General features: G+C 51.5%; 1 protein-coding gene across 6 annotated transcripts in view; it reads left to right on the top strand.

Moving 5' to 3' along the window:
* Window positions 1-13351, top strand: part of CLIC5 (chloride intracellular channel 5) — a 160190-nt gene that overhangs the window by 122186 nt on the left and 24653 nt on the right. For all 6 annotated transcript variants that reach the window (XM_002925622.4, XM_034648302.1, XM_011232834.3 and 3 more), the window contains one exon: window positions 1144-1250. In XM_002925622.4, coding sequence (XP_002925668.2) covers window positions 1144-1250 — 107 coding nt within the window. The remainder of the gene's footprint in view (window positions 1-1143; window positions 1251-13351) is intronic.

The raw sequence follows: 13351 nt of genomic DNA, 5'->3' as shown, positions 1-13351 counted from the left end.
ACTGTTCACCCAGAGATCACAAAAGTCCACATGCTTGATAATGATGACAAATAAGCAACCATCCCTCGTCTCATTCCACGCCTACCTGGCCACGCCCATAAAATGTTCGTGAAATAGCATTTCTAGAAAATTTGATGATGCTAAGGGAGTTCCCACACAAGCAAGCTTACCTCGTTCAGTTTTAGAGACAATAGAAACTAGTCCAAACTTTGGTCTGCCTCTTAGATTCTTCTGGCTTCTAATGAAAGACTGTGCCACAGTGAGAAGCTGGATCATTGCAGATCTAGCTCCGTGCCTGGAAATAAAGTGAAACACTCGTCCTGCTGGTAGAGCCTGGTAGATTCCACTCTTACCGCACACAAATAAGGTGTGTGTGAAGGATATTTCAGAAGAGGACCCAAGGGTACCCTTTCTTTTGAGAAATGGCTTTAAAGCCTCAGTGGGAAGGGGCCTACTATCTCCTGGCTTCCAGAATTAGCTCTGTACAGTTTGGGTTATCATCACAGGCCTGGCCCTGGACAGTTATTTTATTTTATTTTTATTTTTTTAAAATATTTTATTTATTTATTCGACAGAGATAGAGACAGCCAGTGAGAGAGGGAACACAAGCAGGGGGAGTGGGAGAGGAAGAAGCAGGCTCATAGCAAAGGAGCCTGACATGGGGCTCGATCCCACAACGCCGGGATCACGCCCTGAGCCGAAAGCAGACGCTTAACCGCTGTGCCACCCAGGCGCCCCATGGACAGTTATTTTAATATGCGTTGGGGAAATATCAGGGACCCCACTCAATGTAGAGGCAAGCTCCTCCAGAATTTTGATTAGCCCTTTCTTTGGTGCAGCACTGTTCGGTGATCTCAGACGCGACTCAGGACCTCTGAGGGGGTCTCCTGGTTCCCTGCTCACAGTTTGTACCCCCCGCCCCCAGGCAGCTCTCCTCACCTCACTGACCTCTGTTTCCTCTGTCAGTGAACTGGGACAGAGAGTGCCCACCCTCCCTATAGGTTGGGTGTAAGATCCCCCCCCACCAAAGATTTGTAGATCAAACTTGAAAGGGGCATGTTGTTCCTTGTTTTGGGCATACACTCTCCCTTAAAGGAGCTCCAAGTTCTCACTGATTCTAGAACACCGTGCCTTCCATTCCAGGTACCCCAAACTGGCTGCGAAACACCGGGAATCCAACACGGCAGGCATCGACATCTTCTCCAAGTTCTCCGCCTATATCAAAAACACAAGGCAGCAAAACAATGCCGGTGAGTGGCCCCCTTCCACCCAGAGCTCCTGGCAGTAGTGCCCGCTCCCAGGACATCTCAGGTACTTGGGTCCTGGAAGCGCCTGGAACCAGCGCTGTTCACTCTTCGCCCACACCCTTGTTCCCCATGACACAGGGAGGGGGGTGTAAGAGAAAAGGCCAGTGGGCCTTTGTGCTGAATTTGGAGGGAGGGAGGCACGTTGTGTTCTGAACGTGCCTTACCGCGCAGTGTAATGGTCTGCACAGAAGTTTCCTGCCGCAGCCATACTGCTGGCCATTTGTCCCAAATTCACAACCCTGCCTGGGTTCTCGGGAGGCCCCGACTGGAACCACATATTCCAGTTTCCTTCCGGTCCCTGCGTGCCTTCTCAAGGGGTCGTGCAGAGGTCACGGTGGGACAGCAGGAGCATGGTCACCCCCTGGTGAATGCTGCAGGCGGAGCCCGGCCCTCTGCTTCCTCCCCCTACTGCAGATGCAGAGGGTACTGAGGAAGCCATGTCTCCAAACCCGGCTCATCCTCCATCTGGCCTTGGCTACAGAGCCCAAGACCAGTTCTCCCGTGAGGCCATCTTGGAGGGGTATTGGCGCCTCATTTAAGCTCCTAGCCCTTTAAGTACCTCATTTGGTCTTTCCTTTAAGAATCCGACAAAGCAATTTGAATAGAACCATCAAATTGAGTAAGTGTAACACTTGAAGAACTGTGTTAGGCCCTGGGAGGAAAATGAAGAAGGATGAGCAAGTTTGCTCGCCTCCCAGTGGGAGAAAGAGACAGCCTTGCAGGCAGGAGCCTGGAGCCCAGCACAGAGCCAACCAGAGCAAGGGTGTCGCGAATCTTTGTGAATAAATGTGCGAATGAATGAATGACCAACAGATGAATACATGATGGACCACACATGGTGGGATAGGCGCTCTAGGAGCTCAGAGGAGAAAGGCATCTTTTTGGACAAGGTGACCAGGAAGGGCAGCCATCATGAAGCCAAAGGGACAACATTTCAGCAGGACCAGAGTTGGTACCTTGGAAAGTAAATATTTTGGGGACCTGGATTGTAACAGGCACAGAGTAGATTTTACAATAACAAGAAAAAGATCCTTCCCCAGTCTTGAAGACCCAGCTGGTGCAGGAGAGAAAAGGCTTAAATTGGCAAAAAGTCGACTAGCAAGAAAAGAGATCAATGATGGCTTCACCGAGGGCGTCTGAGGAGCTGATTAGCTGTCTTGTGAAAGGGGAAGCGATATCCGCCAGAGGTGTTCAGAGCAGGAAGCGTTTACTTCAGGGCCTTTGAGAAAGCTGGGGTTTCAACTGGGTCATGAAGGTTAAGGGGGAGTCAGTTGGCTTCGAATAAAGGGAGGAGGTTGTTGCGGGGGGGTTCGAGTGGCAGAGACTGAGGAGAGTGCCCAGAGTCTGTGCGCAAGCCTGGCAGGCTGGGTTTTATCCTGTGGGCCGTGGCAGCCATTAGAGGTGCGTGAGGAGGCAGGAGAAGGAGACTGGCCTTCAGGCACAGCAAGAAGAAGAAGGGATGTGGAGAGATTTTAAATGGGTTCAGTGCTCCTGCTTCGTTGCTGTTTGGACCTCGCTGGGTGGAGGAGGGTCCCCCACAAAGCCATGTCCCCCTGGGACTTGAGAGTGAGGCCTTATCTGGAAATAGGGTCTTTGCAGGTGTAATTAATTAAGGGTCTCAGGATGAGATCGTCCTGGATTTAGTGTGGTCCCTAAATCCCCCCACTGGTGTCCTTGTAAGAGGGGAGAGGGCACATGGAGACTGCGGGAGAGGTTCATGTGAGGGTGGAACAGAGATTGGGGTGTGACGGCCGGATTGGGGGGCCTCCAGAAGCTGAAAGGGGCAAGGAAGGACTCCCCCGTAGAGCTCAGGAGGGAGCGTGGCCCCGCTGACGCCTTGATTTTGGACTTCTGGCCTCTAAACTGGGAGAACAGAAATCTGTCCTCTGCGGGCCACACAGTTTGTGGCGTTCTGTGGCGGTGGGGCTGGGACGCTAGGGCAGCCCCGCGCGGCCGCGTGCACAAGGGCATTCAGCTCTGGTTCGTCGATTCTACATCCAAGGCCCTTTCCTCTCAGCCACAAATACCTTCCTTCGGACTTGTCAAAGCACCCTCAGAAGGATTATCTCATCGGAGCCTTCCAGGGTGTTCAAGTTACAAATGGTATTTCCGTCGTATCCATATTTACGGTTCTCCTATCCTCAACCCCAAAGCAGCAGTTTCCACTGAACGTCCCGTATCGGTTTCTTATAAACTCAGTGCTCTCCAGTTTCCATTGTTTCCACTTCTTCTCTTTCCCCCTGTTTTTCTCTGGGATGGGTTCTGCCCTTGTGACTCCTTCTCCCCTGAACTCATCTGAGCCCCAGCCTTTCTGCTCTTCCAGAGAGCCTATCCCCATCACGTTCCTTGGCCCGGCTGTTCTTGTGTCCTGCCTTTAACTGGACTCCGTGCATTTGTTCCTTCCCTGTAACCATAGGCTGCCCCCCCCACAGCCCTCCTCCTTCACCATTCCGTCCCCCCCACTCTTAACCCCCAATTCTGGTTGCTGAGTCCAGAAGTTCTTAGGCTCTGCGAGCCAGAAACCAAGACAGAGAGTGGCACCATGGCCCACCCCACGTGGCCGCTTGCCCCCGGGACGGTCCACACCCTGCTCTGCTCTGTGCCAGCTCTGTAACAGGCAGCCCCTCCTGACAGCGGCAGCAAGAGACCCCAGGCTTCCTTTGACACCGCTCCTTACACTACTTTCCCGTTTCTCTCTCTGGATCTTCATCTCTACATCTATTTCTTCAGTGTCCATTCTTCAGAGTGTCCCTTTTGCATCTTCAGCTTTCTTTTCTCCTGAAAAGAGCCCTCCCTCTCTCCTACCTTGCCACCTAATGCCTCCCAGACCCCATATACACACCGGCCATGGCGGTGTGTGTCTTTCCTGCCCTCTTGACACCAAAGTGTGAAAAAAACCAACACGGTGACATGGTCCTGCCTGGGGGTCATCTCTCCACTCCCGTGGCGGATACAGGGGCTGCTATTCCAAATGTCCCTGTTTCACAAAACCTCAGAAGTCCCCAGTTACTGAGACCCAGCCCCCATCCAGGGGAGCCATCCACAGCCGGCACACGAGAGAACTGTCCGTGAGTTTGTACATTCGGCCGTTCGTTTATTCATTCAGCAAGTGCAGGTTGCACGGAGTGGCTGCAAGTCTAAGCTAATGTTTAAAGGGCATTTCTTGGGTACCAGGCACTGTGCTAGATTCTAGAGTGGTCAAGACAAATGAGACCAAATCGTTGCCCTCAATGAGCTGACTGGGGGGCTGAAAAACACATAAACAGGTGATTACTGGCCTGGGTTGGAACTCCACAGCTGCTGTGTCTAGCTGTACAGCTTTACCGGAGAGACTTCTCTGAGCCTCTGTTTCTGCATCTATAAAATATACTTGGTAAGACTTTCAATTTCTTCATCTGCCAAAGAAGGCAATTAATAGCAGAGCCAGGCTTGTAATGCAGATTCACTGACTTTACAAGTCAGTGCCTACAAATCCTGACATGTGGGAAATGTTCACTTACTGTTAACTCTGATTATAGTTGCGACTGAAAAAATGAGACAAACATGAATATCAGAATCAGAAACTACTGCCTCAGCTCCAGCCAGCACTTCCAAATCTCCCACTCCTGTCATCTCACTTCTACCTGTCTAACTCTGTTTCCCATTTTCTTGGTGCCTTTTTCTCCTCTCCGAAGGATACAGGGGAGAGGTTCTGTGGCCTGGCCCTGCCTGTCACACCTTCAGGATTGTTGCATGCGACCCTGAAGTCAGGGTTTTGTGCTCTGGTTTGGTGTCCATCCCTGTACCGCCTCCTCCCCCTGTAACGGCCCCATCCGGGTCCCCTCGGTCGGCTGAGAGCAGATCCCACCTCCACGCCCCGCCACACCCCCTCCTCAAACTTGCTTCACTTCACTTAAAGATAGCATGGACTTGCTCATGAGATTCTCTCTCTCCCTCCCCCTGCTCACGCGCTTTCTAAATTAAATAAATAAATAAATACATAAATAAATAAATAAATAAGTAAATGTGTCAAAAGCCCATATTTAATAAGATGCTATCAGTAAGATGCGACATGGGCTACTTTCTTGTTACTTGGGATCCCCCACCACCACCCTGGCTCGCGGGCGACCCAAGGACTTTGTTTCTGGATGGGCTGCATTCCGCATAGCTCAGAGACTGGCAAGCGTGTGGTGGTTCGACTTGCAGACTCTGAAATCCACTGCCTGGGTTCAGACCCCAGCTTCCCTCTCTTCTTGCTGGCCGTGGGACACCGGGCAAGGTACATCAACTCTCAGTGTGCCTCCATTTCTTCATCTGTGAAATGGGGGCAGTAACTGTCCATACCTCATAGGTGTGCCGGGAACAGTGCCACCCGGGAACAGTGCCACCGGGAACAAGTGTCAGCTGTTGTCCTGTGCTGTTATCCAGGGGCAAACAGGTACACCTCTGCGGGGAGGTCTGCGACAAAAGTGTAGTTTGAGGGGGTAAATATATATATGATACAGTCCGTGAGTGAGAAGAAGGGGGCACTAGGGACAGCAGGAAGCATCACGTACACTTACGGGAGGGCAGCGAGAGAAAGTCAGGGAGGAAGGTTAAGAAGGCTTGGCCAGGGGGTCTAGGAGAAAGCTGAGAAGGGCGGAAGACAGGGAAGATACTGAAGATGGGAAGGAAAGGGGTTGTTTGTTTGTTTCAAGAGTGATCTGTGGTACAAAACGCCATGCAGAGGATCATGGGAGGCTTTGTGCTGTGCACAGCTCCCTAGAAGCGTCCTCGGGCGTCCTTCTCTGACCGCATCCCCTTCACCTGCATCAGCCCCTTACTTTGATCCTACACAGCAGGGGGCGTCCAGGCTGGCTCAGAAGCAGGGCCCTTCTCCCTTGGCAGGAAGGGGGCAGGTGGGCTCAGGAGGAGACCACTCGGAGTGGGATCAAGAGCCCACCTGGAGGGAGTGCTCGTGGCCCTGAGAAAGGACATCTGTGAGTGTGGAGGGAACAGCCCTGGGTGTAGACGTGGCTGGAGGAGTCGCTGCTCTGAGCCCCTGCACAGTACTTTTTCAGTCTAGCAAGGACAAGCAGCTTCATTTGTTCCTTAGTGAAGGTTTGCCACAGAAGGAACAGGGGAGGGCGCCAGCTTGGTCCATCGCCTTCGGCGCATCTGGTAACACAGCTGGCAGTAAGCAGCCGTCAGCTCCGTCCCCACCCCAGTCCCGGGTCTGTCCTGCTGCTTGGCTGAGAGGCAGAGTCCAATGGTGGCCTAGCCTCCAACTTCAGTGGCACCTGGGCCTCCAACTCTCACATCACATCCTCCCTCTCTCTCTGCAAGTATCACCGCCTGGTCCTGCTGCTCTCATCCTCCTCCGAGATGCCATCAAGGCACATGGAGCCCCCGGGACACGAGACCCGGCAGCGGCCCTGACTTGACAGCTCTGGCTTTCCTGGCTCCTGAGCCCCACCTTTGCTCCAGCTCTCTGCCACCGGGACATCACTGCTCCTCTGCTCTATCCCTTCGCTTGATGGCTGGCTTCCACCCCCTCCTTAAACATGTCTTCCCCACTCCGTCTTCTCGAAGAGGACCTGGGCTTTTCTCTGTGAATATCCATCTTACATTGTGCATTTCTAACCCTCAAAATGCCATTTGAACAGACTCTAAAAATCTCTGCTAAACCCCTTGGCTTTCAAGAAATTTATTTGAGCTACTTACCCTAATCTGGCTGTAAAATGCTATATTTTACTTTATTTTTCACAATTTCTCTTTTTCCTTATGCTTCAATCCTCCTATTAAGTCTACAGATTTCTTTCAGTTTCTGAACATATTGCATTTCCTGGTGACTAACAAAGGGGGCGAATGTGCATCCTTAGTTCTCTGTTACTCACTATTTTTAAAGTCCCTTTTACATTTCTTCCAGCCCCATCACGTTTCCCCAGATACAGTTAATATTCCTGCCCAGTATCTTCACCGTGTTGTTGTCGGCTGGTGTATTCTTATGTACTTCTCCCATTTCCTTTTTGCTTGGAGAGGGAGTGGTCATATATATGCATGTAGACTAGGGGAAAAATCCTGTATTTCTCCTGTTCTGTTCACACTCGCACCTGCCATTGCCGTCCTCGTGCGCATGCCCCCTTCCGCGGGACTCTCTTTCCCTATCTTCTGCAAGATGTGTAAAAAGCCCTACCCTCAGTCTCTTTTATCTCATCCATACATCATGTGAAGTTTTATGGCTTTCCCCAGCCACATCACACACATACATGTCAGGCTGCTGGTACCCAGTATTTCTGAGCTGAATAATTTTTCCCCCAGTTCGGATGATTTCGGTCTTTTGAGGCTTCCTAGGAATCCCCTCTTCTCTTCCTCCTTCAAGCGTAACGTTCTCTTGTATTTTTGTCACTGTGTTCTGTCTGATGGGCCTTTTTATTTGCAAATGTAGCCTCACTCCGCTTGCTCCAGAAAGACTTGATCACTGCTCCCAGGGACACAAAATTCACGACAACGCAGCCTATGGGAGAACGAGGTGCGAAAAGGAAAGCAGGGTGGAACCCTAAACAGAACTCAGGGTGCGCTAAAACCGCCAAAGCCGCCCCTAGCGCCCCGATGCCACACACAGACGCAGACCATAATTTGGGCACTAAACCTTCGAGCACATAGAGCCGAAAGGGACCCCGTGGTCAGCTACAGTTTGGTTCTTCCCATAGACAAAAACATACCAACCTGATGGAAGAGTAACCAATGTTACCGATCTGGGGGCTCGAGTCCTGGCATGGAGGACTGCGATTTTCATTTGCTTTGGCCTTTGCCTCGTGTGATTTCCTTGCCCTTTGTCTGTAGACTGTGGGCCGCTGACTTCACACTCCTGTGACTTCTGTCCTCTTTCCCCTGCAGGTGCCTCTTTACCCTGCCCCTCCCCCCATCCTGCTGGTCTTGACCTGTGCCCTCTTTCCCCTGGAAATGCATTTTCTTCTTTTTTCTCTCCATGTATCTTAAGGGCCCTGAGAGCCCCCTGCAGCTTCGGGCCTATGTCACCAACTTTCCTGCTGCTTTTTGTCATTTCCAAGACTCAGATCAGCCCGCCCACACCTGTCCGTTTTTATCACCAGGCTCCTGTATGTACTGCGTTTGCAAAGATGTGTCCCTTTCCACTTACGGAAGACACTGTGCTATCCTAACCATACCCTTCCTGAAGTATTTGTCCTGATAAAATACTTCTACCTTCCTAAATAAAGTCCTGAAAGCCTTCCTTGGTTACCTAAGCTGTGCCGGACACAGTGCCATGTGTTCAGAGTAAAGCCCCACGCCAGAGATTGAGTCATCTCTCTCGCTTTTGCCCTTCATTATTTGGAAGTGTTGGGGCCATATTTTCCAAACTGAAGATCAGATGTCTAACAAATTGCCTTCATTGAAAATAATCCAATTATAAGAAATTGGTACTGTCCCAGAAAATCCAGGACACATGTCCCCAAATGAAAAGCACCTGGTTGGGGCTTAGCCCTCTGCTCCCCCTTCTCCCCAACGCAAATCCAAACCCGGCCGGCTGCCCCCACAGAGGGAAGGAGAGTATATCACGGCTCCTACCACCTCCTGCCCAGATCCTTTGCTGAAACACATGCTCGTTAGTCACAAAGGTCTCTGAGCAGTCCTGTGTTTACAAATGAGGGCCAGGGTTTCCTCCTTCCTGAGATCAGCGGCTTCACTGCCTGAGACCTGGAAGCAAGCAGTGGGCTCCCTGGACTTATTCTGAGAAAACTGGCGATCACAGCCACGTATCAGGAAGAGGACTCTTGGAGGGTTCTAGAAACCTTGGCAAGCTCACCTTGTCTTTGGAATGATCATTCCCACTTGATGGAAATGTGAGTGAAGGATGACACTGCACGTAGTATCACAATCCCATCCTGCCTCTCTCTCTTCCCTTCATCTCCCCCTAGAGCCTCACGAATGGTAGCATGACCAAGCCAGATGCAGCTGCTTTCCTTGCTCCTTTCTCCAGTCAGGCCTGAATCCTCAAACTGTCCTGCCTTCTCGCTTCTAAAAGGTGCTCCCTGCAGCGGGCCATGCTCCTGGCTGATGCTGATGGGAAAAGAATCTCTCTGTAACCCTGACAATCTTTTTTCCCCTGCCACATCCCAGTGGTTTGTGTCCACACAAGTTCATTCCTGCCCTTCCACCTTGCAGCCTGCCTGCCTGGCGGACCACACCAGCACACCGGCTCTTCCGGCAGCCTGCTCTGTGCTCACCTCCCTGACCCAGTCGCCAAGTATGTGCTTCCTAGCGATATTCCTCACTCCCTTCTAATGAAATCTGTGATCAGACAAGGCCATCTCCATTCGATGTATGGAAATCGAGGCTCATACGCTTCATCCCAATATCAAGAAGTTTACAGTTAAATCTGTACAATGGGCTGCCAGCAAAAGAAGTGAGTGTCCCATCACTGAGAGGGCACAGAAAGAGGCTGGACCCTTGGAGGTAGGAACTGCCTGATCTAAGGTGTCATCTATTGTAAGACCGCATTTCAATTACCAGTAAGGAACAAATAGGTTTTCAAATGAACAGAAATCCTTTCATTTAAGCTATAACATTTTGATTGTAAGAAACATTCTGATTTCAGAGATGTCAAGTGTGGAAAAATGAAACATGATGGGTAGATAATTCCCATAAACTTTCCTAAATGGAACATTCTGTAACTTGCTAGAGGCTCTGCCACGGAGCACCAGATCCTCCTTACACTTGACCTTGAGGGACGCCTTTGGAAAGGAAGTGCATTGAGGTCAGCTTTACTTCCCGATCCCTCTAGGCTGTCTGTCCTAAGTCCATACTCGCTGCAGTGTCAGCTGTGCCCCTGTCTCTTGTGCCTAGAAACACATAGCACCTGTCTCTAAGGTTAGGGATTGGCAAACGTTTACTTTTTTTTTTTTTAAGATTTTATTTATTTATTTGAGAAAGAGTGCTAGCATGAGCAGGGGGAGGGGCAGAGGGAGAGGGACAAGCGGACTCCTGGATGAGCACTGCAGAACCCAGTGAGGGCTGGATGGGGGCCTCGATCCCAGGACTCTGTGATTGTGCCCTGAGCCGAAGGCAGACGCTTAATCGATTAAGTCACCCAGGCACCCCTCTCCCCCAAACGTTTTCTGAGAAGGGTCCCATGATAGATACTACAGACTTTTCGGGCAACAGAGGCTGTCCCAGCTGCTTAGCTCTGGGCCATAGACAACATGCAAACAGGTGGGCGTGGCTGTGTTCCGATACAGCTCCACTACCGACACCTGACATTTGAATTTCTCATCATTTCCAGGGGTCATGAAATCTTCTTCTGAATTTTTCCAACCATCCCCAAATGTAAAAACCATGCTTAGCTTGAGGGCAGTGCAAAACGATGCAGTGGGCTGTATTTGGCCCTTGGGCTATGATTTGCTGACCTCTGTCTCAGGCAGTCTCAGACTACAGTAGCAAGTTCTCTTAATTTCTATACCTCTCAGCCTCCTCCTCTATACTAGGGAGATTATAGCAGTGTTCTTTCTTGTAGCCTTGTCCTGTTAATGAAATGAATTAATGCAGTAAAGCCCTGAGGACAGTTCCTGGCACACCGTAGGCACCAATATGGGATAGTTATTGCTGCTTTGCTGCTTCTAATTTCACAAATCCTCCCCCAAATTCCCTGGTGTCCGCCCGGGGGTCTGGGTGGCCAGGCTCTCACCCTAATGTAGCGACATGTGCTGCCCTCTTCTGGCGGCTGGAGGAATCAGCGCCAGAGGGGGCCGATCATGCTTAGCCTGGAGAGGCCTGTGGGTTTTCAAGCATCCTTTGGATAGGAGAACCCAGTTATACCGACGCTTTGCCTGGGGGTTCAAGAAGAGGCCAGGTCTCCCCTGGGAACTCGAAGCCATCTTCCATTATCTGTTCCCCACACCCAGGGTGGGGCATGCCCAGCAGGCCTGATGGATCCTCAGGAGAGGCCCTGGGCTACTTGCTAGCGCTAGCGTCCCTTGTCCCTCGTGGCTTCTCTCTCCCTTCCCTCCTTCCCTTCCACCACCTCCAGCCTTTACTTTCACGAACTTCCTTGACCTAAAATAGGAAAGCGTTTGAAAGGATTCAAAGCGGCCAGGGAGGGCTGTTGGCCCACAAGCAGCAAGCCCCTTACTATCAAAGGCCCTGTGCTTTCTCCCAAAGTGTCCCGAAAGCCAACTGACGGTGGGGAGGCGCGAGGTGGAGCGTTTTTCCAGATTGCTCAGGATGTGGCGAGCCACGTTTAGAAGAGAGTGTATATTAATTATTCCAAGCCACTTCAATCACGAGGTGATTATTTCCTTCTCCTCTTCCTCCCTCCCAGCCCAGCCCTCAGTCCCAGGTCCTGGTGGTGGGCCCAGTCTGGAGGCCACGGCCTTTCCAGGGGGCTGGGCAAGGCCCGCCTCTCGTTCAGCCTCACGTGCTGAGGGGAGAGCTCAGGCGATATGAAAAGGTAGGAATGTGAGTTATAATGACTCCGCTGAGACACAGAAGCCAGCGAGGTGGCAGTGGCGTTCCAGGTCTGTGCTGTCAGAAACACCGACCTGGGTCCCAACTCAGGACAACTGGTGCCCTGCACAAAGTCCTCAGCCCGGGCTGTTATCATGGTGGAGGCTCCTGGGTGGTCCCCGGACCACCACAGTGGTGAGGATAACGAGGTGACTGTCTTGCCACTTCCTCATAAAGCAGCCATTGCTGTCTCGTTTCAGAAACGCCTCTGGTCATAAAGGAACCCTTCAGTCTGCCTTCCTTGGCCGCCCCTGCGTGCAAATAGCCAACTCAGGATATTTTGTTTGTTTGTTTGTTGGGTTAAAGTTTTGCTTTGATTAGCATTCTTACAAGGAAAAACAAATAACCTAGGCTTGGTGGGACCCACCTCCGAGCCTTGGCGAGACCTGCATCAGTGTGCCCCCTCCCAGGCGGCGGGCCCTTGAGGCTGGGAGCAAGCGGGAGGGGAAGGGCTGAGTATTTCCTTCTGGCACCTCCCAGGAGTCGCCCAGGGGATTCCTCCAGAGGGTCTTTGATTTGGTTCATTATTGAGGCGGATGCCGGCAATTTCTAATTTAACAAATTTTGCTTCTGAACCGAATCTTTGGAGGGCGGTTGGCGGTGGCATGGCACGTTGACAGGGGCAGGGGGGAGGGGATGGGGGGGAAGGTCCTGCGTGGGTGGGCGCATTCATTAGTGGAAGGAGCCGGTCGGTGTGCGCTGTGTGGGCTCCCCGGCTGGAGTAGAGCGGAGACCACCAACACCATTCCATGTGGTGGAATTTCCCGCCGTCTGACCAGAATGAGTTCGCCTGGCCTGGGCTGGCCTCAGATCAAGGCCTGGGGAATAAAGGAACATTAAATGACTAATTTGAACACTAGTTAAATGCTCTTTCACCTCTGGCTACCGTTACCTCATCCTGTGCAACCGACACCTCTTGTCTTTGTGCAGTCTGCACGTGGGAGCTGAGTATGTCTCTCTCTCTCTCCACACACACACACACACACACGCGCGCACACACACACACAGCTCTCGTGTGTTGTGATATTTCTAGGTACTATAGCAGAGGCCATTAAATACTTCCTTAAATAAATGGCACGTGTCCGTTCATCTGAACACACGCGCTTGCACGCGGAGCTGTATTAGTGATGAGACACAACGCGGGTCTCACAGCGTCACTATTAAGCATGATGGTGTTTAGACCACAGAAGTGCAGTCACGTGTGCGTGAGTGTGTCTACCCTTCATCGTGTGTGTGCGGGTTGGGACTATCGTAGTTGGTGACGCGATGTCTGCCCTTAGAACCTCTCATCTGTGATTAGCACACAGCTCTGAGGGAGAATTCTCTCTTCTCTGTTGACTCTCGGTGGAGAGTGGCTCTGGGCAAATTAGCATGTAGCATGGGTTTCCCCATTTTGGGGAATGACAAGATATGAAATCCAGGTGGTGTCTGGAACCTTCTATCGAAACTTCAGACACCTCAATGATGGACTCTCCTTGTCAAATTCGTCACTGTCTCGTCCAGGCAGGATGGTCCACGTTCTCTCCAGGTCGCACAGGAGAAGTTGTGTGGAACGATTGTTG

This window comes from Ailuropoda melanoleuca, chromosome 19 (genome assembly GCF_002007445.2).
Source record: "Ailuropoda melanoleuca isolate Jingjing chromosome 19, ASM200744v2, whole genome shotgun sequence".
NCBI lineage: Eukaryota > Metazoa > Chordata > Mammalia > Carnivora > Ursidae > Ailuropoda > Ailuropoda melanoleuca.
Note: the sequence above shows the minus strand (reverse complement) of the source record. Positions and strands in the feature narration are given on the sequence as shown.